This window comes from Spermophilus citellus, assembly GCF_964194105.1.
Source record: "Spermophilus citellus genome assembly, chromosome: 4".
NCBI lineage: Eukaryota > Metazoa > Chordata > Mammalia > Rodentia > Sciuridae > Spermophilus > Spermophilus citellus.
In genome coordinates, this window is record NC_138185.1 from 200,265,990 (window position 1) to 200,292,741 (window position 26,752).

At 50.4% G+C, this 26,752-nt stretch overlaps 1 protein-coding gene across 2 annotated transcripts in view; it reads left to right on the forward strand.

Moving 5' to 3' along the window:
- The window catches only part of JDP2 (Jun dimerization protein 2), a 40,630-nt gene extending 14,951 nt beyond the window's left edge, over window positions 1-25,679 (forward strand). Inside the window, exons 3-4 of one of the 2 annotated variants that reach the window (XM_081291747.1) lie at window positions 18,631-18,735; window positions 24,558-25,679. In XM_081291747.1, the coding sequence (XP_081147873.1) occupies window positions 18,631-18,735; window positions 24,558-24,743 (291 nt within the window). In that variant the 3' untranslated portion in view covers window positions 24,744-25,679. The remainder of the gene's footprint in view (window positions 1-18,630; window positions 18,736-24,557) is intronic. The other variant, XM_081291748.1, reaches the window with a different exon arrangement.
- Window positions 25,680-26,752: the final 1,073 nt, after the last annotated feature.

Here is a 26,752-nt window from a genome sequence, read left to right on the forward strand (position 1 = left end):
TTTTTTCTATAGCCCCTGAAAAGCTGGACCTGGAGATCCAGGTCATCTGTTGCAGTGGGCTGCTATGGCCACCCTTGCACACTTAGCCACACTCTTGCACACTTAGCCACAGACTCACCTGGTGGACAGGCTCCCTCTCCCCAGGCCACTCTGCAGTGCCCTGGGGGAGGCTTAGGGTTTCAAAGGATGCTGGTCCGATGACCTTTCAGGAAAGAAGTTGTAAAGTGTCATTCCAAGGTCTGTCATCAGCCTGCAGGTGAGTCTTTTGTGGTCCTCACAGCATCCAGTCCTTCTGTCCTTTCCTTCCTTCCTTCCTTTTATTTCTGAATGAGTTGCCATATTTGAAAGCTAGGAAGTGTGGACTTTCTGGTTTCTTTTTTAAAAAGCCAGGATATCTGGCCACTCGAGGCTGGCACCCTCATAGGCAGTGAGAAGCGGGAGCTGAGGAGCACCTGGCTGCAGAGCTACTAGGTCTTTACTTTGCCACAGACCCCACCACTCCCTGTTACTTTGCACCTGGCCCACTTCACACTGCCTGGGTTTGAGTCTCTTCTGGGTTTAGGTCCCGAGGGCGGGGACTATATCTTACATTCCATTTCATTTCTACCAGACTGTTCAGTCCCTCATAAGGATCGTGTATTAATACCTGCTTACTGGTCTGGGCATTATTAGCTGTGTCTCTGAAATTTTTCTCTTCCTCCATTGCTGTGTGTCCCAGTTCTTACCTTGTTCTTGTTCTGTGGTTTTTCCATTTCTGGATTTAAATGACCATAGGTAGAAGAAAAAGGGGGCGGGGGGAAGGAGGCAGGGGAGAACACAAATAAAATCAAAGCAGCCGTTCCCAAACTCGGCTGATCATCCACGCAGCTTGGATGATTTCCAGATCCTACCTCAGGCCACTGGAATCAGAATCTCTGAAGGTAGAGTTTAGGGAATCTTGTCACTAGTAGGCGCAGAGATTACTTAGATCCTTTTGGAACATGACTCTAAGCCATTTATACCTCTCCTCCAGCCCTCCGATCCTTCTCAGTTGCCTTCTGTGGGTTTAACCTGGAGGAATCCGCGTGTGCACACCATCACAGACTGCCCTTTCCATTTCTCCTCATTTTTAGAGCAGGAGAGGAAATGTAGCTATCGGTGGATTTCACACTGGTGAATTCCCACCTTCTTGAGAGCCCTATGGATCATTTCACACCTGTGTGTGAAAGGTGAATTGGAATCTGTGGGCCATGGGGGCCCTCAGAAAGCAGTTCACTCTCAGACACAGGCGATGTCCTCAGAGTATGTTCCTAAAAGTGACTTAAGATAGTCATCCATGTTTTTAGCCTGAGCATAAAATGTTGCCCCAAACCAGCTGGCGTGCGGGGTAAACATTGGCCTAAGCTTGCTTGTGTTTTTAGTGACTTGAAACGTAAAGGCAGCCCACTGGCATTTTTTAGCAAGCCTTGCATAATTGGTTTTTAATTTGTGGCTCTTTGGAATAGCATTGGCCTTCTTCCTCTGGCTCAGATGCTTTTTTTTTTTTTTTTGGCAGAGAGATCTAATCTGTCCTTTCTTTGAAATCCTGAGTTTCCACTTTAGTTCCTTCACTTGGTTGGCATGTTTTAGAAAGTGGTTAGCTTTTTTGTTTTTAAACAATTAGATTGGAAGGAGAATGAGTGATAGTGACTGAAAGCCCTGAGTGTCTTTGACATTGACCCCTATGGCACTGAGTCTTGTTTGATTCCATACCCTGAGCATTCACAGGGTTCTGGAGATGATGCCTGCCACTTAATAGGAGGTGCACACGTAAGGTAGGATTGTGACTGACTTTGCAGATATGTGGATTATACGAGTTACTTTATATAACTGATTCAAAAAGTTAAGCAGAGGGACTTGACTTGGACTTTCATTTCCTGGAGGATCCCTTGCCCTGGAAGTGCCAGGCAGTCCGAATGTTTGGGGGCACCCAGGTATGGTGGGAGTTGGGCACTGCTCTGGCTTCCTAGTCAAAGGGGCTGATAGAGCCCTAGACTGGAGTTTAAGCTTCAGAGTTCAAAATGTGGCCCTGTTGCTCTTCCCCGGGAGGATCCCCAGGAGGACCTTGAACAAGGTAGCTGGTCCTTCTGAGCATGTCCTCATCTGTAGAGTGAGGAAGTTGAGACTCACAGAGTTTCTTTATGAGGTGAACTGGGGCACTGAGTGCAAAGATGACTTCAGCTATAGCACGAGTTACTTTACCTGTAAGTCACCTTTATTGGGACCCGAGTGCATTTGGAGTGAATCCCCTAATCTGGCAGCACTGGCCTTCTGTGGGAGCCTGTGTCCTGGGGTTCAGGCAGGCAGACCTTCCTGTTTCTGATTGTTCATGCAGTTTAAGTGCAGCTGGAGTTCCAGTCGCCTTCACACAGGGTGAGTTGGAGGACTCAGCAGCCCTCTGTTTCCCCCTCAGCTGCTTCGGGTGACCCCTTATCTTGTTTCCTGTGGTGTCAAGGTCATTGCTGGATTCCTGTCAGTCACCGTTTTTTTTTAGCTGTCTTACATAGTGACCTCTTTAGTCAATGCTGGTCATCTTTCTTTGGTGTCCCCAGATCCACTGGCACATGGACTCTGAGATAGGAAGTGGAGTTCTCTCCCAGGTGAGGCTCACCTGGATCAACAATGTGGAGCATTGCACAAAGCAACATGGCCTGTAAGTCCTAGAAGGACATTTAGACCCATTCAGGCAGGCTGCAGAGGTGCTGGGAATGGGATCCCAGGCCTCCTCTGGATTCAGCACCCCTCAAGGCTGTGCACTGCTCTGCTCTGCTCTGTGACTTCAGGGTCGTCTGTACTCTGTGCAGTGCATGTACACGCTCAGGATGACAACCCCCCTTCCGCTTGCTTCCTCCCTGCTCCCCCACAACCCAGCCCCCACCAATAAAGACCTGGGCTCTTTGTAAATAACGCAGCAAAGTAAGATGCTGCATTGGAGTAGTTTGACTCTGGAGAGGCCACTAGACATTTGAGATTCAATTTTCTCCTTTGTAAAAATGGGGGAGAAAATTTAAAAATTAAAAAAAAAAACACACACACACACCCAAAAAAAAAAATCCAAAGCCACATGATGTAGGTATTTGATTTGGAGCATTTTTAGTTCTGTGGAAAAATTTCCCCAGTCAGGAATAAAGAAGTAAATTGGATAGCTGGCTCTCAAATGTGAGATCAGAGAGTGAACACCAAATTATGTTTCACATTCGATCACTGTGTTAGTCAGCTTTTTATTGCTGTGACAAAATGCCTGAGAAAATAACTTAAAGGAGGAAAGACGTATTTGGGTTCATAGTTTCAGAGGTTTCAGTCCGTGGTCACTGGGCTTCATTGTTTCTGGGCCTGAGGTGAAGCAGAACGTCATGGTGGGGAGCATGTCGTGGAGCAGAGCTGTTCACCTCATGGTGGCCAGGAAGCAGAGAGAGGGAGAGAGAGAACACGGGGCCCAGGATGAGATATCCCCTTAGAAGACATATCCCCAGTGACCTACTTCCTTGAACTAGGCCCCACCCCCTGAAGTTTCCACCATCTTCCCTGAGAGTGCAACCCATGAGCCTTTGGAGGACATTTCAGATCCCAACTATGACAACTGTCAGATCTCAAAGAATCCAAGCACAGATTGGAAGCCAGCCGAGGGCTCCTGGTTATTCTAAGATCTTCAAGGCATCCTAATGAGAAATGAAGTAAATAGTCAACCAGAGCTGAAAAGGGCGTTGGTCTAACTAGTGTGGATGAAGGTCTGGGGGTGGGGGGTTGAGCAGTGGACCAGGAACGGGATAACATGGGCATAGACTTTAGATTGTAAATGAAATGCCAACCAAGACAGGCTCAAGCACCGAAATTCAGGGACCTTTCTCTCACTGACTCCATGACTGGGGTTGGGTATAGAAATCTGATATTTCATCAACATTGACTCATTTTCTACTTCAAGGAAAACAAGGCTGTTTTTGTTTTTGTTTTCCTGGAAGGACTTTTTTTTTTTTTTTTAATGTGGGGAGAGAAACCTCTACCTCAAACTGTAAACAAAAAATCAACTCAAGATAGATCAAAGACCTAAATTTAAGAGCTAAAACTATAAAATTCGTAGAAGAAAACAGCTATAAATCTTTACGACCTTGGATTAAGCAATGGTTTCTTAGATGTGACACCAAAAATCACAAACAACAACAACAACAAAATAGAGTAGACATCCTAAAAATTGAAAACTTTTGTGTTTCAAAGGACACAAAGTGTAAAAAGACAATCATAGAGCCGGGCGCCGTGGCACCTGCCTATAATTCCAGCAGCTCTGCAGGCAATAAAATACAAAATAGGGCTGGAGATGTGGCTCAGTGGTTGTGTGCCCCTAAGTTCAATCCCTGGTACTAAAAAAAAAGAAAGAGAGAGAAACAATCACAGAATAAAAATTTAAGATTTTGCAAATCACATATCTGTTAAAATATATATCCAAAAAATATAAACCAAAAACTTATGATCATTGAATAATAAAAAGACAACCCAGTTGTAAATGGGCAGAGGATCTTAATGTACATTTCTTCAAAGAAAATATTTAAGTGTTTACTGAGTGCATGAAAAACTATTTAACATGAATAGCCATCAAAGGCTAATGAGAACCCAATTAGGTATCACTTCATACCCACCAGGGTGATTATAATAAAAAAAAAAGAGCGACACTAGCAGGCATTGGTGAGGAGGTGAAGAAGCTGAATAATAAGATTTTGGCGGAGATATAATGGTGCAGCCACTTTGGAGAACAGTCTGGCAGTTCTTCTGATGGCTAACTAGAGTTACCAGATCTAGCAATTCTACTCCTATGTATATACCCAGTAGAAAGGAAAACATGTCCACACAAAAACTTGCCCATGAATGTTTGTAGAAGCATAATTCATAATATCCCCAAAGTGGAAATAACTCAAATGGCCATCAGTGGACTGATAAATAAAATCCCACATATCCACCCAATGAGGTATTATTTGGCCACAAAGAGGAATGAAATACTAATACATGCTACAACGGGGATGAAACTCAAAAACATTTCCTGAGTAAAAGAAGCAAGTCAGAGAGGACCACTTATTGCATGATTGATATATATGGAATGTCTAGAATAGACAAAGCCACAGAGACAGGAAATAGAACTTGGTCCCCTGGTCCCCTAGTGCTAGGGAGATGGGAAGAATGGGGAATGGCAGCTAAATGTCGTGGAGTTTTCTTTGGGGAGTGATGAAAATGTTCTAAAATTGATGATGGTGAGAGTTGGACATCTCTGTGAATACACTAAAAGCTGATGAAGTGTATATTTCCTTGGGCACATCTATGATGTGTGTGAAGTTTATCTCAATAAAACTGTTTTTAGCCAGAGGTGGTGGCACATGCCTGTAATCCCAGTGACTGGGGAGGCTGAAATAGGAGGATCACAAGTTCAAAGCCAGCCTCAGCAACAAAATAAATCACAACAAGAACACATTGTTTTTTGAAATGGTCACCCATTCTCAGGGGCGAGCAATTTCACTTACCTTCTCTTCAGATGTTCCCCATACGGGCCACCAAATGGCAATGGCTTGGCTGGGCACAGAATCACGAGCCACCACACACGCTCTGGGGCAATCCCAGTTCTCCTCCGCCCAATTCACCTACTCCACGAGGCTTTTTTTCAATCTCCTTCTGAATCTCAACGGGAGCTCAGGCAGCAGGAACGCCCTAATCCCGGCAGCAATAATCTTCAACCTCCAACTTCCCTAAAACCCCTATTGTCTTACACCGGGAATGCCTTAAAACCAAATTATCTTAAACCCGGATACTTCCTAAAACCTGGATCCACCCTGGTCATTGAGCAGGGTCACCTTTCTCAAATACACATGCAAGGTCACAGCAAATTTCCAAGGCAAGTCCATTTAACATGGGGTACGCTGGCAAGGAAATATCAATGCGTCATTCCTACTTGGCAATGGCCCTCAGCAGTTAGTAGCCATGGCTAAAATCCCCTTTTTAGGGCCATTTTCTCTTCTTTCCTTTTTATTGCTAGTAGCCATCCAGAAACAAAGACTTGGATGGGATTTGGTACAGAACTGTAGAGGAAAAGGTATAGAACAGTGGTGTCTAACTGGCTGTACCTCCAAACTCCCTGGAGAGCATTCTCATTGGATTGGTCTGGTGGGGTAGTAAGTGGTCCTAAGTTTTATCTATTGGTTGAAACTCTGGTGTAGTAGGAGCCAGCCTAGGTCTTTGAAGGAGTGAGGACACTGTGTTCAGGACAGATGGCTTCCCGGAGCAATGAACTTGATGGTTTGCAAACTTCCTTTGCAGACATCATCTCTTCTGATGTGTTCCAACAACCCCAGGAGGCAGGTGTCATTACTACCAAGAGTTGTTATGGAAGGAAGCTCCTTGAGATTAAGTCACCTGCCGGGGCCTCATTTTTAAAGCATAATTTCACCTCTTCTATTTAAAAGAAAGCAAGACCCACATACATGCTTCTATCTATTAGTTATCAAATCAAATGTCTTGGAGAGCATGGCCAAGGGGACATGTGCTGCCAGGCTGGTCGATTCTGCATAGATTTCAGAATGAAGCTCTTTCTGCTACTTGTCTTTAACTGATGGCTGCATGCTTTATTGCTTGATGGCTATTCATGTTAAACAGCTTTTCATGATGAGCATCCTGAGAGTGGACAGCAGCTGAGAAAGTATTATATGTCTGTCTGTCTGACCGCCGACCTACCATTTTATAACCAACTACTGACCTGCCTGTCCAAGAAAAACAAGAGAGGAGTAATCTGCGTGCCGAGGCTGTCAGAAACCTGCAATTGTCCCACATAAGCGCTTAGTTAAAAGTTTTGTATCAATCAAAGCACATCTTATTTTCCCATGTGACTATAATATGCTACAGTTGTAAGTCCTTAGATAAAATTCTGCTTTATCTAAATTTAGTATTTTGCAGTATCATGTGAACAAGATACTTCTGCTGGAACTGCTCTAAAATCCACTGGGTGATATATTGGTACTCCACAAAGCTGGTTCACAGACCAGCAACACCAGCATCTGAGAGCTTGTTAGAAGGGCTGGATTCGAGGATCTTGCCTTAACCCACTGAAGCTGGTGCTGTGGAGGGTGGGGCTGAGACCTGTGATGCAACAAGCCCTCCAGGGGATTCAGATGCTTTCTGCAAGTTAGATGACCTGATGGTGCCTTCCAGCTCTAAGATCCTATCTGAGCATGGTTACAAGGATCTAAAACAACATTTTTCTTCAAACCTAACATGTTTCCTGGATGGATCTGTCTGCCGTGAATGTATGTAGTACCTGAATCTGGGTGAGGCAAGACTTGCTGTCTGAATCAGGGCTCCAGACCAGTTATTTCCAAGTCTAGGGATCCTAGGCATGGCATTGCCAGTGTCTGCGTCCTAAGGGATCTCCCAACTAATTAAGCTGCAGATTTTGTCAGTAGCTGCATGCTTTATTGCTTTCAAAGGGAGAATTACATAAGCTATTCTAATGCCAAAGGATGTGGCTTCTAAACTGGAGTCTCAGCTGCTCTAGTCCAAGAACTGGGGAGGTGCTCCATACTCCTGGCAGTGGGGGGTGTGGGGTATGGAAGGTGGCTCTGTGTCCCAGTGTGGCCAAGCCTTTCTTTACCCCTCTCTGAACTTTTATTGCATCTTAATCCTTCTGCATATCACTCACTGTAAAATCACCCTTCCATCTCTCAGGCCAGGCAGCCCTGGTTGGAAACTCATTTGGCCCTGTCACATCGGTGGGATTTTTATTAGCAGGCGTTCAGTACCCTTGATGTAGAGGTGGCCGTTCTGCTGGGCAATTTGTCTGTTATCTATGTCTCGTGCCTGAAAGAAATTGGCTGAAATCTGTGTTTTAGCTGCACACCCTGCATACAGATTACATGGAGCTGCCTTGGTGGAGAATAATTAAACCAAGGACCTTGTTTTTCACCTTCGTGATGAAAGACAAATGACTTCCAAGGCTTTAATAGGATGGCACTTGAAGTGGTCTTTGACTTTGGCCAACTCGGGGCTTTCAGAAGAGCCCTGTTCATAAATATTCAATGCAAGGATTGCATTTTCGTCTAATTGTGGAAGGCATCGTGGGGCAGGAGCTCTCCTCTCTGCTTTCTGACTCCGTGATCCAGGCACGTTACGGCGCTTCCTGCTGTGGTTCAAGAATTGGTTTCAACTGATTGTCATTCTTTGAGAAGAAAATGGGTTTTTCCCAGGCAGGTGTATTCTGCTGCTTGCTATCTTTTTGGGAGGGTGCGAGTCCTGTGGGGGCCACTATTTCTCTCCTTTTCTCATCTGTTAAAACTATTGTCAGTTGGGCAAGAAGCTAGATTGATTGCCTAGTGGGAAATCAGACCCCACGAAACCGTAGAAAGGAAAAAGAAAGAAAGAAAAAAAAAAAAGCTAGAATAGACACATTTCCACAAACTCATCTTTCTCCAAATGGCTCTTTTCCAGCAGAGGAGTCCCCCATAGTCTTTGTCTCTTTTCCTCTTCCATGGTGGGTTTTCTGCCCGTGCAAGGTGACTTTTCCTACCTCCCCTGGACTCTTTCTCATATTTGTAGTTAGTGTTTGCTCTTTGGTTAGCAGGACCGGCTGTATATGGGTGTCAGCCTTCCTAGCAGGCTTTCTCGGCCTTTGTTCCAAACACAATGCTCTCTTCTTAGCAGCGGAGACAGACTGTTCGTAGAAACCAGCACCAAGCCTGCAGCCTCTAGTTTAGTAGGTTCCCTTAACTCTGAAGACAAAGTTTTTGCCGTGGACAAGAGGGATTGGGAGGTCCAAGGTCAGAGAAGTGCTTCATCTTGCTGAAATGTGGGGAGACAAAGAAGTTGGGTCGGATGGATCCACCTGTGGGCACTGATGCCCAAAGAGAATGCAGGTGGTCAGGCTTCCAGTTCATCAAGAAGGTGTTCCTGCTTCCCCACCTGGGGGCCCGGCAGACTCACTCCTCTTCCTTGAATGGGAGCTCCTAGCCTGATGATGCAGGGGAATGTGGGGACTCTGGGTCTCCTCAGTTCGGGGACTTCCAGATGGAGCTGACTTTATAGCCCTGCCTCTCCCCACCCTTTTCTGAAGATGTTGAGACCGCTGAGCTGCCCCTTCCCCAGCCGTGGGAACTGAGTGAATGACTTTGGCAGGTGGAACCATTCATTACCTCTGCCAGCTCCCCTTCAGAGCCTTCACCCGGTGGTTGGCTGGGATGCTCTTGAGTGAGCACAGCTCCTGCGCATGGGTTTGTTCGTAGATGAATGTGTTTGGTTCTGTCCTGGTGCTGGGGGATGGCTGGAGTGAGGTAAAAAGAGCACTGGATAGGGAGTCAGGAATCCTGTCTCAGGCCACAGACTCTGCAAGGGACCAGCATACAAAGAGTCAACAAAGCACAGGCTTTGTTCTCATGGAACTCCCACTTTGATGGAGGAGACGGAAACTGAGGATAGAATACCATGCAGTAGGGACCAGGATGAGCTCAGAGTTGTACAGGAGCTCAGAGAGGAGGGATGCCTCCCCAGCCTGCAGAGTGTGAGATCTGAGAGGATCCCACTTCCTGTGGGAGGTGATGCTCCAGCTGAATGTACTGGAGATGTGGGAAGCCAGCCACGGGAACAGTGGGACACAGGCATGCAGCCAGGGAAGCGCAGGGCAGAGAGAAGCTCAGTGCTTCTGAGCATAGACACAGGGTTGGGGTAGATGGCAGGTGAGACCACAGGAGGAGGGCCAAGTCCAGGGATCCCTGCTTGACACCTTAGGGAGCCTGGGCTTCATCCTGAAGGTCAGAAGGGCCACTCCCTGCCATCAAAGGCTAGTGACTGGGTCATATTTGCATTTTGGAAAGATCCCTCCAATGCCTAGGATGGAGGATGGTCATGACAAATCAGGGGGAGAGAAAGTGGCAGTGGGTAGATGGTGGGGACCACATCTGAGGATGACTCAGGGTGTGGAATTGGATGGCCTCTGTGTTCAAAACTGGAGCTAATGACAACAGGTGAGGGAGAGGACTGAGTTTCTAACTCTAGATGGTGGGCCAGTGGGAGTGGAGAATAGAGATGCAGGAACCAACAGAAGACCAAAGCTTTGAGGTGCTGAGCAACAACCACACAGAGCATTCAGCTGGCAGCTGAGCATTTGGGTCTGCAAATAAAGGTTTGGTTGGCATTGCAAGCCACGAGAGGAGATGGAATGGGGCTCCAGAGGTGGAGCCAGGGACTGAGAGAGCAGAAGGCCAAGGATGGGCCTGGAAAGCTTCACCTGGACCCGTGGAAAGAGGATCCCAGGCAAGAGACTGCTGAGGCATGGTCAGAGGACAGACAATCTGAGTGTCATAAACTCGGGGCAGAGAGAATCAGGAACAGGGATGATGTACAGTTAGCACAGGCAGGAGGCCCAAGAGGATGGACGGATCCGTGTCCTGTGCGCTTGTCCTGAGGCCCTTGTCCCTGCAGTCAAGTGTGAGCCTTGGATCCTAGATGCTTGCCACTTCTTAAAAGGGGATAGGGAGCCAGGCATGGCGGTACATACCTGTAATCCCAGTGACTTGGGAGGCTGAGGTAGGAGGATTGCAAGTTCAAAACCAGCCTCAGCAATTTAGCGAGGAGCTAAACAACTCAGTGAGATCCTGTCTCAAAATAAAAAAATAAAAAAATGGCTGGGGATGTGGCTCAGTGGTTAAGCACCCTGGGTTCTATCCTTGGTACCAAAAAGGGGGTTGGGGATGTCCTTCCCACAGCCCAGTCCTTCTCCAGCCATCAGGCCAACATGCCCAGGTAAGTCAGAGTTGGAGGAGACTTTGGGAAGGTCTTAGCCACAAGGAAGGCTGCCTGACAGGCGGAGTGGGGTCCATCTCTGTCTTTCTGCCTTGGCGACCTCTGGTTGATGCTTCCTTGCTGAGTGGCAGTTCTCCCACTTGTAAGTCGAGGCCTCGCAGACCCACCTTGCCTAGGTGTTTGGGAACTAGTGAGAAGTGGAAGCAATTGTGTTTATTAAAGATGAGCCTCAGGTCTGGAGGGGCGAGCTGATGGTCTGAGGTCCCAGAGCAAGACATGGCCATGAGGAGGACCAGGCGGGGTCTGTGTGTGCCAGCGATCATAAATTAGCCGCCCATGTGCTGGTGCAGCCCACTGAAGTGTTTTGTTTGGCTCATGTAATATTCCTTTCAAAATGGAATTCATTGCCAACATTAAATATTGGGAGACTTTTAGGCATAGTGCCATCTAACCCTCCTCCTTCACTAATGGCTAGTCCCTTGGCTCCTGGAGGTGGTATGGGTTGGAAGTAGCCGCGGGGGAGTCAGGGGTAACCCCAGTCTTGAGTGATCATTTGTCTTAATTTTTTTTCTGAAAGCCCTGCCCACTCTTCCCTGGAACAGCTGAGGTCCAGACTTTAGCCATCTAGGCGGGAAGGCCTGGGCAGAGGAGAGTGGAAACTCAGTGGCCTACTGTTTCCAACAGATAGGCCCCAGGGGAGGTGCTGGGGAAGAGGGCCCTCCCAACCTTTGCGGCAGCAGAGGGTCAGCAAGGGTATTGGATGATGGCCCCTGGGGCTTCCTCATTCCTCCCTACTGGCCTGGCCTGGCCTGGCCATGAGCCCACCCCTGGACTGCCCTACTTTGTTGCTGGGGGTGGGGGAGGGAGGGACCGCAGCCCCTGGCTCAGCGAAGCCTGTTTATATGGGGGAATGTCTGGTATGTTTGGCATTTGGGTGTTTACTTCCCAGGGTGCTCCTGGGTCCCTGGTGTTGAAATGTGGCTTCTGCATGTGGGGGTGGGGGGTGCTCTTGTGGGCCTGGCTGGCAGCTCTAGCCCAGGGCTAGTTTGGAGGTTGCAGGGTTGGTCCACCCTGCTCCTCCCTCTCCCCAGGTCTCCTTTCTGTGTCACCTGCTGTCAGGAGGGTGGCTGAGTGTGCTGCTGTGCCCAATCCACGTCTCCCAGCCTCACCTGGGATGCAGCAGGGAAGCTGCCTTCTGTAGACTCCTTCCTGTGTTTTAGGCTCTGGGCAGGAACTAGGCCTCACGACAGCCCTGGGCAGCGGGCTCAATGCCTTCCTTTTACAACTGAAGAGTGGAGGCTCAGGGAGACCCAGTGACTTCCCAGGAGGCCACAGCCAGTCTGTAGCAGAGTTTCTGGAGAACTCAGTCCTTGAAGACCCCCAAAGCCGATTCTCTCAACCCTGATGCCCTGAGCCTCAGGCAAGCCTGGTCTCTCAGCCTGGTCTGTCCCCCTGGCCTGTGTTCCCAGTTTGAGATGAGACACTTCATCCCTCTGCCGCTCCAGTTAGTGCTGGTCTGGGTCTCTCTCTCTTCCTTGCCACAGGCATTATTGCTCTTTTCCCTTATTGCCTTGTCCCTGTGAGAGTGTTTCCGGCCATCGTGGGTTGAATGTTTCACTTCTCTTTTCTCATTCCGTGTCTCTCTCTCTCTCTCTCTCTCTCTCTCTCTCTCTCTCTCTCGGTGGTGCATCTCGCAAGATCTCATTTTGAAAATGCTTGTGACATGTCAGAATTCAAATTCACATCTGGGCTGCTGTTGCCACCCACCGCAGCAAAGCTGTGTGGCCTGCAGAAGGGAGCTGAGAAGCATGACCCCCGATGACGGTGGGGGTGAGGCCACTCCTTGGAGCCTCACGTGGAGCGTGCGTGTTCCACATTCATGTTAATTGTGCAATAAACTTTTTTTTTTTTAAATTTAAGAAGACCCAATAAGGAAAAAGCAAAAATGATCATTGCCATTAGAGTTGGAAGCTTCTGCTGCACCCAGACCACCTGCTTTTTGAAAGGAAGGAGCTCTCAGGCCCTGGGGCCAAAGACCTGGATTCAAACCCTGTGCTTGTTCCTGGCCATCTCAGCAGCCTTGACGTCCCCAGTTCCCTCACCTGTAAATTGGGTGGGATAATAGAACTTCCTTGTTTGTACTGATGTGAAGGTACCATGCTCAGCATTAGTGGCTGGGAGAGGATACCGGAGTGTTGTGGGTTTTGTTTTGTTTTGGTGGCTCTGGGGATTGAACCCAGAGGTGTCCTGCCACTGAACTACAGCCCCAGTCTTTTTTAAAAATTTTTATTTTGAGATAGGGTCTCACTCAATTGCCCAGGCTGCCCTTAGACTTGTGATCCACCTCCCAAGTCGCTGGGATTACGGGTGTGTGCCACCTCGCCTGGCCTATAGGAGAGATATTTATGTAAATAGATGAAGTGATGTTCTTGGGGGAAACTGAGAAGTGGCAGGCAGATGCAGGTGTGGAAAAAGTAAATGCGATTAGTGGAAAACACCTGGGCGGAAAAAATGGGGAGATGATGGTGCGGTTACTTCAGATTGGAGGGGTCAGCGAGGTCTTCAACTAGAAGACTTAGCAGAGAGGACAGCAAGTGTAGGGCCCATGGACAGGAAAGAACTAAGCATTTTGAGGAAGAGGCCCTGCTGGTTGAGGGGTAGAGAAGAGCCACGTGAGGGAGGGTCAGAGAGGCCGGCGGGCCGGGTCTCCTCAGCTCTATGGGCCTGGGAGTAGCCTAGGGTCTGTTCCATCTGTGATGGAAACTGCTGGAGGGTTTTAAGCAGAGGAGCCATGTACATTTTAGCAACGGAGAGCCCCTAGGCCCATGGCCCTGGTGTAGGGCACAGGTGGAGGGCTTGGCCTAGGGCGGAGGCAGCAGGGCTGGAGAGGTGTGGGTATGTGGCTTAGAGAGGCCACCTGCCCGGTGAACTATGGGAGGAAAGGGATTAAGAATGCCTCCAGGTTTGCATTTGGTTGAGTGACCAGGTAGAGGGTGGCGATGTTTACTGAAATGAAGAATATGTTTGTGGAGAGAAACTCCAGTAGCACTTACCGGCCTCCTGAGCCAACCTCTAGGTACACACAAGTCACCCGGGAATTGTCGGACACACAGACTCCAATTCAGCAGGTCTGGGTGGAGAGCGGATTGTCTAAAAGGTGCTTCTGTGGGCTGGGACATGGCTGTCTGCAGACCACACTTGGAGTCGTGAAGCACCAGGCCTGAGCTGGCAAGAATTCAGTCAGAGCCAGCTGCAGGGATGGCCCTGATCCCTTGTCTGCCAGTCCTGACTGGGACCAGCACTGTGGGTGAGCTCGGATGGGTCACCTAGATATTCTCCCTTGCCCGACGGCTCCGTTCCTGTTCTACCCTGCACTGTGCCCCTGGTGGCCTATGCAATAGACCACATTACCCAGCATCCCTTGCACTCTGGTTTGGGTCGGGCTTGGCCACTGGGAGGTAGCAGCAGGAGAGTCAGAGGTTTTCATTTCTCCCGTTCCTCCCTGCTGGATACCCACCATTTGCTTTTTATGACTGCTGTTTAAAGGGGCCTTTCTTCATCCAGGTTCTGCCGCTGTCCAAACAGTTGGTTCTAGAAACATTGCTCTCGTGTAGGTTTTTTCCCCTAATTACTGGGGACCATATTCTACTCTCCATTATCATCTGGCATCCCCTGTCTTTCCAAGAGTAGAACCCTGGTGTCCCAGACGTCTTTCTGGAAGTGCCAGAAACCTTCTCAGCTCACTCCAGGACTGTCAGGCACAATGGCACACACCCATAATCCCTGCTACTCGGGAGGTTGAGGTAGGAGAATTGCAAGTTCAAGACCAACCTTGACACCTTAGTGAGACCCTATCTCAAAATGAAATAAAAAGAGCTGGTGATGTAGCATGGCGCAGTGGTAAAGCACCCCTGGGTTCAATCCCCGGTACACACACACCACCACCACCACCAACGACAACAACAACAAACCCTCACTTTCGCTCCAGGCCACAGGAGGAAGTCACAGGATAAATTCAGGGGTGCACATTATGAACCCCAGGGACAGGGAGCATGTTCAGGCCTCACAAGGAGTGGGATAGAAAGGACCAAGATAGTTTCTTTCTGTGTGTCTTTGCCTGTCCGTTGCTTGTCCCTCTGTCCACTCCACCAACTCTGTTCTGTCTGTGGTTCTGCTGCTCCGCTGCTCTCACTCATCTTTGTCTCTGCCGGGAGCTCTCACAGGGCCAGGCCAGGGTGAGCAAGTGAGGGGCCCACGCACGACCGCGAAGGAGACGCTAACTCTCAGGTGCTGACCCTGCATCTTCATGAGCCGCAGAGTGGGGGGGCTCCCCAGTGCATGCAGGGTGCCTCGTGCTCGCTCTCCCTGGCCCAGGCCCACTTGCTGCCCTGGTCTGCTTTTTCATCTCTGACTCCATCTGACAGCTCAGCTTCTCCCTGGTCTCTGCTTCTTGGTACCTCAGCAGCCTGATCTTTCTGCTTATGACCACATGGCTAAAGTTGGCGGCCCTACGTGTCTCCCTACCCAGCGCTTGGTACCTTAGTGAATATACTGAATACAGCCCAGTGGCCAGGGACCGGGACTTCCCTACCTTTCATCAGGGGCTTGAGAACAGACTCTTTGAGGAGGGGGAGGGGCTGATAGAAACAAGGGCCCACTTGGCCATGGGTCCCCAAGTCTCTTCCTCTGGTGTAAGATGTGGCTCAGGGCACCCCTCACTGCCAGCACACAGTCTGCTTGGCCCTTGGGCCCTCCTGGGAATGTGGGGAAAACAGCCAGAACTGAGTTTGCAGACAGGGAAAGACATGCTCCTCTCCTCCAGCCCCCTCCTCACCCACCAGGGCTCTCCCAGCTGGGTCTGTAGAGAGCATCGTCCCCTCCAATCGGGGTTCTGCTTTTAGATGTCCAAGCTGAGTGTGGTACAAACAGTGCTCTCGCCCACTCTGGCCAAGGAAGGCTCAGGAAGGAGGAGGCAGAAGCCTTCACTCTGGAGATGCAAGAGCCTGAAAGAGGACTTGGGGGGTGGGGAGGGAAGTGGTCCCATTTGGGGGCATAGATGGTGCCAGCACCTGTGAGAGGATCCTGGGGAGCTGTGGGGCCCTGCAGATCCTACTTTATTTTGGGGGCCTCGACAACCTTTTTCTACATCTCCTCTGGGCAATTTTTAAACAGCAGCAGGAGGATTTAGGGAAGACACTGCACCAGTTTAATGGGGAAGGTGTGGCAAGGGGACTTTGGGGCCATGTCTTGCCTTATTAAGAGAGGCCAGCCCAGGTGAGGAATGGGTGCAGGAAAGGCCTGGGGGTGAGCATGGGAGCTGGGGAAGGAGGAAGAGGGCTGCCCTGCCAAGGCCCAGGCCCTCTGTCCTCTGGAGAGAGGCTATGGAACTGGGGCCTTCAGGCCCACGTGTACACTCCAGGTTCTAGGCCTGCTTGGGGTTCGTGCAGACCTGCCACAGCCATCAGTGCCCTGTGCCCCTGAATCTGGACTCTGCTTCTGGGGAAGCTGGGACCCAATGCTCAAGCTTTACTTGCCTTCTACAGAGATGAGGCCCTCCCTGCAGGGAAGGGTTCCCTGAGCACTGAGGGAAAAGATTATGCAGATGCAACATGGTGCTAAGTTGCTTCATAGTGAAAGAATCCAAGCTGGTGGCATCGTCCTCTGGAATCCTTATTCCATTCATTCCTCCGAGTGACATCTGTGGAGCTCCTTCCAAGTGCCATGTTCAGATCCCTGTGTCTAGACCTGCAGGGAAGACAGGTGCCACGTAAATCAAGGGCGGTGGTGAGATGCAACAGGCTCTTACAGAGCATAGGAAAGGCAGCTGATTCTATGTGGGGAGTCACAGGAGCCTTTGCAGAGAAGGTGATATTTGCTCTTAAAGGCTGAGCAGGGGTTTACCAGGTGGGAAAGAAAGATCCTCTTAGTGGGGGCCAGGAAGGGCTGGCTGACTTAGAGAGGGCGAGACTTGGAGTAGAGGGTGATGGTAGAGGGGGGATGGATGTGACTGCAGAGGGTGGGTGGAGCAACTCTGCCAATCTGGGGGTCGAGCTGGCCCAGTTACTCTGTTAAACTTCTCTCAGCGTGGGGCCTTTCTGCATTTGCTCCTGACTCTGCAGAATTAGGTCCTGTGCAGGGGTGGGGTTGGAGTCAGGCCTTGGGGCACAGGGGCGTGTCCCCCAAGAGAAGGCTGGAGGCCCAGCAGTGCCCAGCCTGCACACATCACCTTGGCAGTTTGTGGGCAAACCCTCTTGGCCGAGGGAGGGGAGATTGCACTGCCAGCCACTTCCTCCAGTTCCTTCCCTGTGCCTGTCGTCACGGTTACCCTAGGGGTGAGGCTGAGGTTGGGCGGAATCAATTTCGGCCAGGTTTCTATTTTCCCAGATGCAGGTCAGCCAGAGGAGCTGTCACTTCTGGTTCTGTTTCAAAGGAAGCCAAGGGGTTGGGAGTGCTTGGGTGTGGTGGTGTTGATGAGAAGCCTCCTGGGGGTGAGAGTGGGTCAGAAGAAGCCCAGAGGTGGTGGGGAAGGAAGAAGAGGCTGCCCTGCCAGGGCTCAGGCCCTCTGTCCTGAGCTCCTAGAGCATGCTGGGAGTGCATGAAGAGAGGCTGCTTATTTTCCTGGCCTATAGCCCTTTGGGCTGAGACCTTGCTGCAGGCCTTGTGCTGCCAGAGTCACCCCCGCTCCACCCACTGCCCTGCTTGAGAAGTGAGAGAGTTGGCAAGCCCGGGGCAGTCCAACAGCTTCTCTAGTGGCCTCTGACTCTGAGCTGGCCCCAGCCCAGCAGGACCTATGAGTCCTCCAGATTTTCCTAATAGGTAAAGGGGAGCAGGAGTTACCATACCAAAGTGCCCTGGACGGACCAGGGCTGTGCAGTCCAGGATTCAAGAGCAGGAGAATTGAAGCTCATGAAATCTGAGTTTAAAATCCTGGCTCTGTCATTTCCCTGTTGTCTGATCTAGACAAACGGAGCTATTGAACCTCAGTGTCACTATCTATAAGATGGGACAATAATAGCAGCTTCCTTATAAGACTCGATTATAAGAATTAAATGATGCACTGAAAGTATTTAGCAAAGTGGGCAATCGATGGCAGCTCTCGTTATCATCACTAATGAAGCTAACAACTGCCGCTTAGGCTCAGAGGTGGAGCTGGTGGGCGGTGGGTTTCTGTCTCCCCATCTAATGGGCTCATGCGTGGTGAGTTCCAACATGTCCTGGGAGAGAAGCGAGTTGGAGACACAGGAGGCCCCTAGCTGGGCCCTGGAATCCCCTAGCTTCCTCAATGGCATCCTGAGGAAGAAGAAGCAAAGGTGAAGGGTTTCCCTGGAGCCAATGGGAGATGGATAGGGAAATGGATCTGAGAATTTGGAAAGACCAGGAGGGAGGAACATCGACATGGAAGGGCGTGAGGATTTAAAATGTCAACAAAGGGTGGGAGGAGGGGGTTAAGAATCTGGGAGGTGAGAGGGGTGCGGGTGGGATAGGAAAGCAGTGTCCGTGCCCAAGACACTTTCAGAGGAAGTGCCTGAGAACTGCTGGCCCGGAAAATCATGCCTGCAGGCCTTGGGCCGGGCGAGGAGAACAGGCCGGCCCGCCTGCCAGGTGCAGCCTTGTCAAAGTGGCTTCCCTGGGTCCTGGCCCCCTAACTCTGGCAGGCTCAGGTAGCCAACCCAGGGCTTGTGGGAGGGCAACTGCTCCCCGGGATACCCACTGGTCTGGAGAGGACCCTCTCAGCAGCCAACGGGCTGAACACCAGTGAGCGCTCGACTGGGAAGGGGGAACTGTCCCTCTGTCTGTACGTGTGTCCCAGCTGGTCTCAGTGCCTAATCAGTGGTTCTGTTGCCCTCACAGCTAGATGAGGAAGAGGAGCGACGGAAAAGGCGTCGGGAGAAGAACAAAGTCGCAGCAGCCCGATGCCGCAACAAGAAGAAGGAGCGCACGGAGTTCCTGCAGCGGGTGAGCCGGGGCTGGCCGGCGGGCGGGGGGGCCTGTCCTGTCTTTCGAGTAGCTGGTGTTCTCTCTGCACAGGAGACATCATCTGATGGTGTGGAATCAACGGCCACACCCACTGCCCTTTCTGCCACCTGTATGATACCCTCTCCCAAAATCCAGAAAACCAAGGCAGCCTGCAGCAGCTTCTGCCCAACCTGTCACCTGGAAGCCCTGGTCACCCACCAGTCCCACTGAAGAAGTGCCCCCACTCCCCACCCCAGGCTTGGCCGCTGTCTCTGGGGATCCAAGGCAGCCCTAGGCTGCTGAGCCTTTTCCTTGTGGCTCTACCTGCCCTTTCTCTTGGAATGTGCCAAGTTTGTTCTGTCTCCCCCCTGAGTCCTAGCTGCATCCTGTAATGACAGATGTTTCTTCTAATGAAGAAGCAACCAGAAAGTTGATTAGTCCAAACCAGTACCCAATCATGATAATAGTAAATATAATAAATAATAGCAGTAACAATATATAATAACAGCATAACAGGCCCTGTTCTGCCAGTATATAACAATTAACCACAGTTGCTAGCATTTATAAAGATGGCACTGTGCTAAGTGCTACATGAAATGTTTCTGATCTCATTTTGTTGGTTGAATAACCATATGAGGTGGGTGACTTTCTACAGATAAGGAATCCAAAGTGTGGGGAGGTCAAGTCACTCACCCAGGTCTCTCAGCGGCTAGGTGGGATGAGAGCCCAGCCTGCGGCTGACCGCAAGCCTTTGTCCTTCACTCCGCCACACCGGCTCTAGTTCACTGGTTCACCGGTTGGTTCATTCGTTCTTTTGTTCATTCCTTGATTCCAAAAGTGTTCTTTCACATGTGCTACATGTCCAGAGCTCTGCCTGGTGCACTCGGGGACAGTACTGGACACTCTGCCTGCCCTGCAGCAGACAGAGCTGGGGGAGGCACAGAGGGCTAGAGAAGCCTCACCAGAGCTCCCTCTTCCAGGGGCCTGTCAGACCGTTAGCAGCAAGACATACCCGAGCCCACATACCAGTGACACACAGTGTGACATCCAGTCATTGCCAGACAGACAGCACTCGCTGTCCTTCATTCCAGTAACACTTGTCAAACACCTACTATGTGCCAGGTTTTTCACAAATCTCCATGAATCCTTACAATAGTCCAGTGAGATATTAACTCTTCCCATTTTAGAGACTGACCTGTAGCTCGGAGAGGTCAAGTTACTTGCCTGAAGTCACCGATGACAAGTGGAGGGCGGGGATTCACTCATCCATTTGCTCATCCACTGGTCCATCCAACTAACGATGGATGAGTGCCGGCTGCTCCTGTTGCACTGTGGATAAACAGGCTGTGTCTGCCCTGGGATGGCGGTGGGAGCTGGAGGAGAGTTAGGTGTTCTGAGTACCATTCTGGGAGGCCCAGTGTACTGGGGGAACTGCAGGGGGACTGTCCTGGGCTAAGCCAAGGAACATCTAGGCTTCAGCTGTGAGATCAGAGCAGCAGAAGGAATAAGATGCTGGACATGGCTGTAGGGGTTTCCAGGAAGGGTTCGTGCGAAGGTGGGAGGTGTCGCTTACGGATGTGGTTAAGGCATTGACAGAATGTCTGTGTGGCTGGGGGTTAGGGAGCTGAGCAGAACTGCAGAGGCAGGCGGGCCCAGAACTGGCATTTGCGAAGTGGTCCTAGGTGCTGGGTTGCCTGGGACAGTCTGGGATCATGCCTGTTGTCCTGGCCTAGTGACTAGGATGACGGTTTACGGAAAACCAGGAGAGGGTTTCAGGAGGAGGGGGAAAACCTCTGAAGCATCCCTCTGGCTACAAGGTGGGGCACGGGCTGCAGACCTGAGTAGTGTCCTTGTTGTCCCAATGAGAGAAGATGAGGCTGGGAAGGTGAAGAGATGAGTGTCGCCTGGGGTCTGGGTGGGACAGTTTGAGGCAGCAATGTCTGGGCCCAAGTCCAGGCCCCCTACTCCCCACCCCGCCCGGGAAGCGGAGGCTGAGTGTGAGGTCTAGGCACAAGTGCAACTGTCTGTGTTGACTGCCTCCAAACCCCCGGACACCAGATCCTCCCCTGGGACATTCTTACTGCATCTTGGAGAGTTCCCTGCCTCTACCAGCTGAGGCCCTGAACCCTGAGCAGGAATCAGGCCCTTAGAGGGGTTGGGTCCACACCTTGTAGGCCCTGGGGCTTCCCAAATGCCTCCTCTGTCTGTGGTCAGGAGCAGCAGCCCCAGGTGTTCTGAGTATTACACCGGGAGGCCCAGTGTACTGTGGGAACTGTCCTTCATTCCAGTAACACTTGTCAAACACCTACTCTACCATACCGCTGGCCCTGTCCAGCGCCTGTGCCTAAGGCAGGTTCTCTGGGTCTTGGTAGTAATGTCACCTCACGTTCCTATGGTGCTCTGCACTCTGCATAGCTCTCTCTTCTTAATGGTCACAACCACTCTGGGAGGAGACTAAGAGCCCCATTCCACTAAGGAGGATCCTGAGGACTTAAAGACTCGCTCAATGTCACACAGTGGCTGAGTCGGTGGACGGAGACCAGGGCTTCCTCTGCTGTCTAGTGTCCTATTCAGGTTGCCCAGACTCAGAGGAATTACAAAACATGTTCAGAGTGGCGTAGCTGGCAAGTAGCAGTATCAGAATTTTAACTTAGACACGTCTTTCAGGCTCTGAATGCCACACCTCGCTACTTCTCAACTCTTAAAAAAAGTTCATGGAACTCTATTTTATGTACCTTTGAGTAGTTTTTTGACTTTTTAAAATATAAAGCCAGAGACTGTAGTGAAGTCTTTTAGGCCAATCATCATGTTTTCTGAGACATCTCTGAGGCCCAGAAACAGGGAGTGACTTGGCCAGGCCACCTAGCCCTTCACCTAATATTTCTTACTACTGACTTTGCTGACCACAGCGTAGGAGACAGAACCTCCCCTTGCACTGATTCGGTTCTAAAACAACAAATGGTTTCAATTCTTCTAGAGCAATAAATATCTACCAGAAGTCAAAACAACAAACACACACACACACAAAATACAGACAGAATCATTTCATTTCCTAATTAACATGTGGAGGTCCTCGCTGGTTCCTATTCATTCATTAGGAAAACAAATCGGGTAATTGCTATTACAAAGCCACAAGCCACTTCTACAATCATGATTAAAAAGAGAGTCTTCTTACAGTTGCACAAGAAATAAATACGTAGCCCTAGCCCCTAACAAAAGGGAAAGGTGGTTAGTGACATTGTGACAGCCAGGCAGACTTCAAGAGAGCCCGTGGTAGGCTCTCACATTCTCAAACCAACAGACAACTGCATTCCTGTGACAGTTGCCTGTGCAGAGCCAGTTGCCTCTCGCCTCGTTGGTGTCAGGTGACACTGATGGGTTGTTTGGACATGCGGCTTTTTCTGGCAGGTGCATCTGTGTGTGATATTAATGAATTCCGCATATTGTACACATCTGCTTGGTATCAGTTTTGACTTCAAACTCACTGCACTTATGAACTTCTCTGCCCCGCCCACACTCTCCAGAACAGCTCCCCTGACAGACTCCTTCCTCAGTCTTAGGGTCAGCTCTGCTCCGTCTCCTCCATTCTCCAAATCCTGGTGGTCATCAGGACCTATTTTCTTTGAAACATCTTTCTTCTCTCTCTTTTTCATATTATTGGGATCAGTTCTGATCCCCAAGATCATCGCCTTTTTTACAGATGAAAGGACCAAAGCTCTGAGAAGTTAAGAAATGTGCCCCAGACTCTGATGCTAAATCCACAGGCTTTCCAGAGCTAGAATCTAGCTCTTAACTTGCCTTTCCTGCCTTCTACACTACTGTATCCAAAAGTGAGCTGTGGGACACCTGGACCATTTGTATCTTCTTTATACATCTTCTGCTCTCCCATGTCTGTGTCCCTGCTCACTCAGGGCTCCTACCTGAAGTTCTTCCCTTCCCTTCTCTACCCACCAGAACCAACTCATCTTTTAAGCCAAGGAGAGACCCTGCTCATTAATCCTTTCTGAAGGTCTCCTAAGCCCTGGGTGGCTGATGATTCCTAGTAAGTTCAGAGATGAAAAGATCCACAGAGCCTTTGGATTCCCCAGACATTCTCTATTCCAGCAGGTCCTCCGCAAATCATGGGTGGTGGGGTACCCTGAGACTCCTTGAGGCAGAAGCTCAGGAAAATTTGAGGACAGAGCTAGCACCTTGGGCTGGATAACTGGAATGTCAAAAGTCCCCGGAGTCACTCACTGTGCAGGTGGCTAACATTGGCACCAAACTTCCACAGACTGTTATGGTTTCCTGTGGGGTCTCTCCTGGCTCCCAAGGTAGATTTCTCAGAATCCTGAGACCCATGGACCAGGCCAGCTTCCCAGTCACGTCTCAGCCTGTCAAACGAAAAACCACCATAAATGGTTTTTAATATCTTTCCCGAGCACTTTTTTCCCACTTTTTTTGAGGCTTTCTCTCTGGGTCTCTGGCCACGAGGCCTACCTTCCCCAGCAGTCAGGAGCTCATTCTGCCACCTTGGAGATGAGCACAAGGAAGGATCCAGTGGACTGGACTGAGGAAGGCAGCCCACCTGGGGTGCGTGAGCCCCACTGAGCCTCCAGAACCCTTAGAGGGAGGCTGTTCCTCCTGCCCTGTGCTGGTGGAGGGACAATATGATTGTCACATGCTCAGTTACACCACAGCCTGCTCCTTTTTTTTTTTTTTTTTTGTATTAGGGACTGAACTCACAGACACTTGGCCACTGAGCCACATCCCCAGCCCTATTTTGTATTTTATTTAGAGACAGGGTCTCACTGAGTTGCTTAGAACCTTGATTTTGCTGAGGTTGGCTTTGAACTTTCGATCCTCCTGCCTCAGCCTCCCGAGCCGATGGGTTGCTGAGTCTCTGCCCTGTGGCATTTTGGATAGGATAGTTTTCACTGTCCATAGCAGACTGGCCTCTGCCCATCCTCCCTGACTGGTAACAATCAAAAACGTCTCCTGACATTGTCAAATGTCTCCTGAGAGGCAGAGTCACTCCCAGTTGAGAACTAAATTGGCCTAAAACTTTGCTGGCCCAGGAATAAATTTTAGCTCTCAAACTGGTTCTAAGTATTTAGGCATAGTCCCAGAAAAAAAAATCATTCAGATGCTTTTCTGTCATTCTGTTGGACCCCAAGGCCCTGAACTGGTGTGGCCATCACCTGTCCCCACTATGGACACATGACCCCAGCCCCACCAAGTCAACATCTCTTCCTTTGCCCACAGCCTCTCCAGCTCAGCTGGAAGTGCCTTGGAAATCTCACTTGAAGTCCACTAAACCTCAGTCGGGATCCAGTAGGCTGCTGGACAGTTGCCCTTCGGTGAACAAAATGTCTATAGGTTTCAGCAGGTGTGGAAGAGACTGTTTAAATAATTATAGACTGACATGACCACACTGGGATTCCACAGGCCAGAATATCCCCATTATATATTTATCATACATCAGAGCACTTGCCATTGTACAGTCATCCTCGGCCACCACAGGCCTTCTGTGCACCCTCCACTAGACCCTCCTGGCCTCTGTTCTTTGCCCACCTTTTACTTCCTGTGCAAAAGCCCTTGAGGCCGAACATGAGTCAGGCTGGCCCCAGAATGTCACCTGGACTCATCCCACTGTGACAGACCAGTGTCACAATGCCACTGCCTGCAGAAAGTAGTTAGCCCAGAGCCTTAACTGCCACAGGGAACAAGTAGAAAACAACGCAGGCCATACCAATGCCACCCGCAGGTGCCCTGCGCCCACCCAGAGGCAGAACCGCTCGCAGCCCGCGGGGGAGTCTCACAGTGTGTGTCTGTTTGCGCAGGAGTCCGAGCGGCTGGAGCTCATGAACGCGGAGCTGAAGACGCAGATCGAGGAGCTGAAGCAGGAGCGGCAGCAGCTCATCCTCATGCTGAACCGCCACCGCCCCACCTGCATCGTCAGGACCGACAGCGTCAAGACACCCGAGTCCGAAGGCCACCCGCTGCTGGAGCAGCTGGAGAAGAAGTGACCGTGGGCCTGGCAGAGGAGGAGGAGGAAGGGGAGGAGGAGGAGGAGAGACGGAGGAGGAGGGGGCTCCCAGATGGCCTTTCCTTGGTACATGACAAACTCTACACTGAGGCTCAGCACGGCGGCCTCAGGCGGGCTCTGGCGTGGAACTCGGATCAGCCACACGCGGGGAAGAGCGGGCTGAGGGAACCCAGAGGGACCAAGCGCTGAGACCAAAGTTGAACTGCGGGTGGGGCTGTCCTGCCTGGGGCGCGGCTGGAGGGAGGCAGGACGAGGCACCTGCATCAGAGAGATGCCCAGCTGGCAGCCTCAGGCGCGTCTCCAGCTTCTCTGCAAGCGCCACCCACCCGAGGGACCACCGAGCAGCCAGGAAAAGCCATGAGTTGTAACCAAAATGGAGCTGAGGATGGAACTCAGCGCAAACCTGCAATCGCCTGCCCCTAGCCCTCCCCCGACCCTGGTACAGAGGTGGAGAGGGGCGGGCGATGTCCCTGTCCGGGAGGTGGCAGCCAGGCGCGCCCTCGCGGGCCTGGCCCGGGCCTGGGGAGTTTGTCGTGGGCACTGAGGCGCGGGCGCCCTTCCAAAGCACACACTCACTGAATGTTTACAGACTGGCTGTCCTGGCAGGGCTTTCCACTGCACACGGTTTTTATACTTTCTTTTTCTTTTTCTTTTTTTTTTAATATTTTTTACAAAAAAAAAGATTTTATACAAGCAATATATATATGGATTTCTATAATCACTCGATGTGATACAGTATAAATATGCTATGGTTTGTTTGTTATGGACAGATATTCACCCATTATGGCCGTTGTGTGTAACTCCTAAGTACTGTAGTCTCTGGGTGTCGGGGGTGGCTGGGGCAGGCTGGGGTACCTTTCCCTCCTTGTAAACCCTTCCTAGTAAGCAGTCCTGTATTGCTCAGTAAACATTGCTCTTACTTACCCAGCTGCCTCCTGTGGTGTCTGCTGGGGAGCAGGGTGCAAGGCACACCCAATGTCAGAAAGTGTTTGGAGCGTCTGCCGTAGGCACTTGGTTTCCACAACCGCCCTCCCAGGTAGGTATTATTCTACCCATTTTACAGATGAGGAAGCTGAAGCTGAGGGAAGTTCAGGTAACCCGCAGTTACCATCCTGAGAGTACTTACTTCACTCATTCACTTCACTAATGCTCTGGGTGGTACTCTCCAAGGTACTGAGCAGTCACTGGGGAATCAAACACTCCTCCGTCTTGTCCCCCCTGGAGCCTATAGGCACTGGCCCATCTCATGCTGGCTCCACGTGCTGTCTCATGTCATCCACACTGCAGCCCCGCACCGGGGCAGCAACTGTCCCTCATTCACAGGTGGGGAATTAGAAGTCCCTGGAGATTAAACTTGCAGCCATGATTTGTTGAAGACTTTTAGTGTAACAAACACATAGAGTCTCATTTACTTCTTGAGACAGTACAAAATAGTAATTATTCTTTTTGTTTTACAAATGACTTAGCTGAGGCTCTAGATGGGCAAGGGACCTGTCAAAGCACACCCAGCTAGCAAGGGACAGAGCTGGTATTTGAACTCTGCCTCCAGAAACCTATGGCTTTTCTCCTGTCACTGGTTGACTGTGACTGTCTCCATGATTGAGTATCTCACCTGGTCAGAAAGGAAGCTTGGAGGCTATGGTTATAGATATGCTTTCTAGGAAGCCTGGATATTATTTCAGCCTGTCTCAGGATCGTGGAGTGAACCAACTTACTTGGCAAAGGTGTGCGTGAGCCAGGGGCACACCCACCTCTCACCTCCATAGCACGATGCCTCTTCACAGAGCAGGAACAACTCCATGCCATTCACATGGCTAGTTTAATGCCATGTGCATTATCTCATGTGCTGCCACAGCCTGAATGGACAGGTGGGGAAGGTGCTTTTAGCTCCTCTGTAACTGGGGCTTATAAAGGTTTAAGTTCATCCAGATAAAAAGGCAGAACTGAGAGTGGATCCCAACATGCCTATCTTCTAACCACATGTTTTTC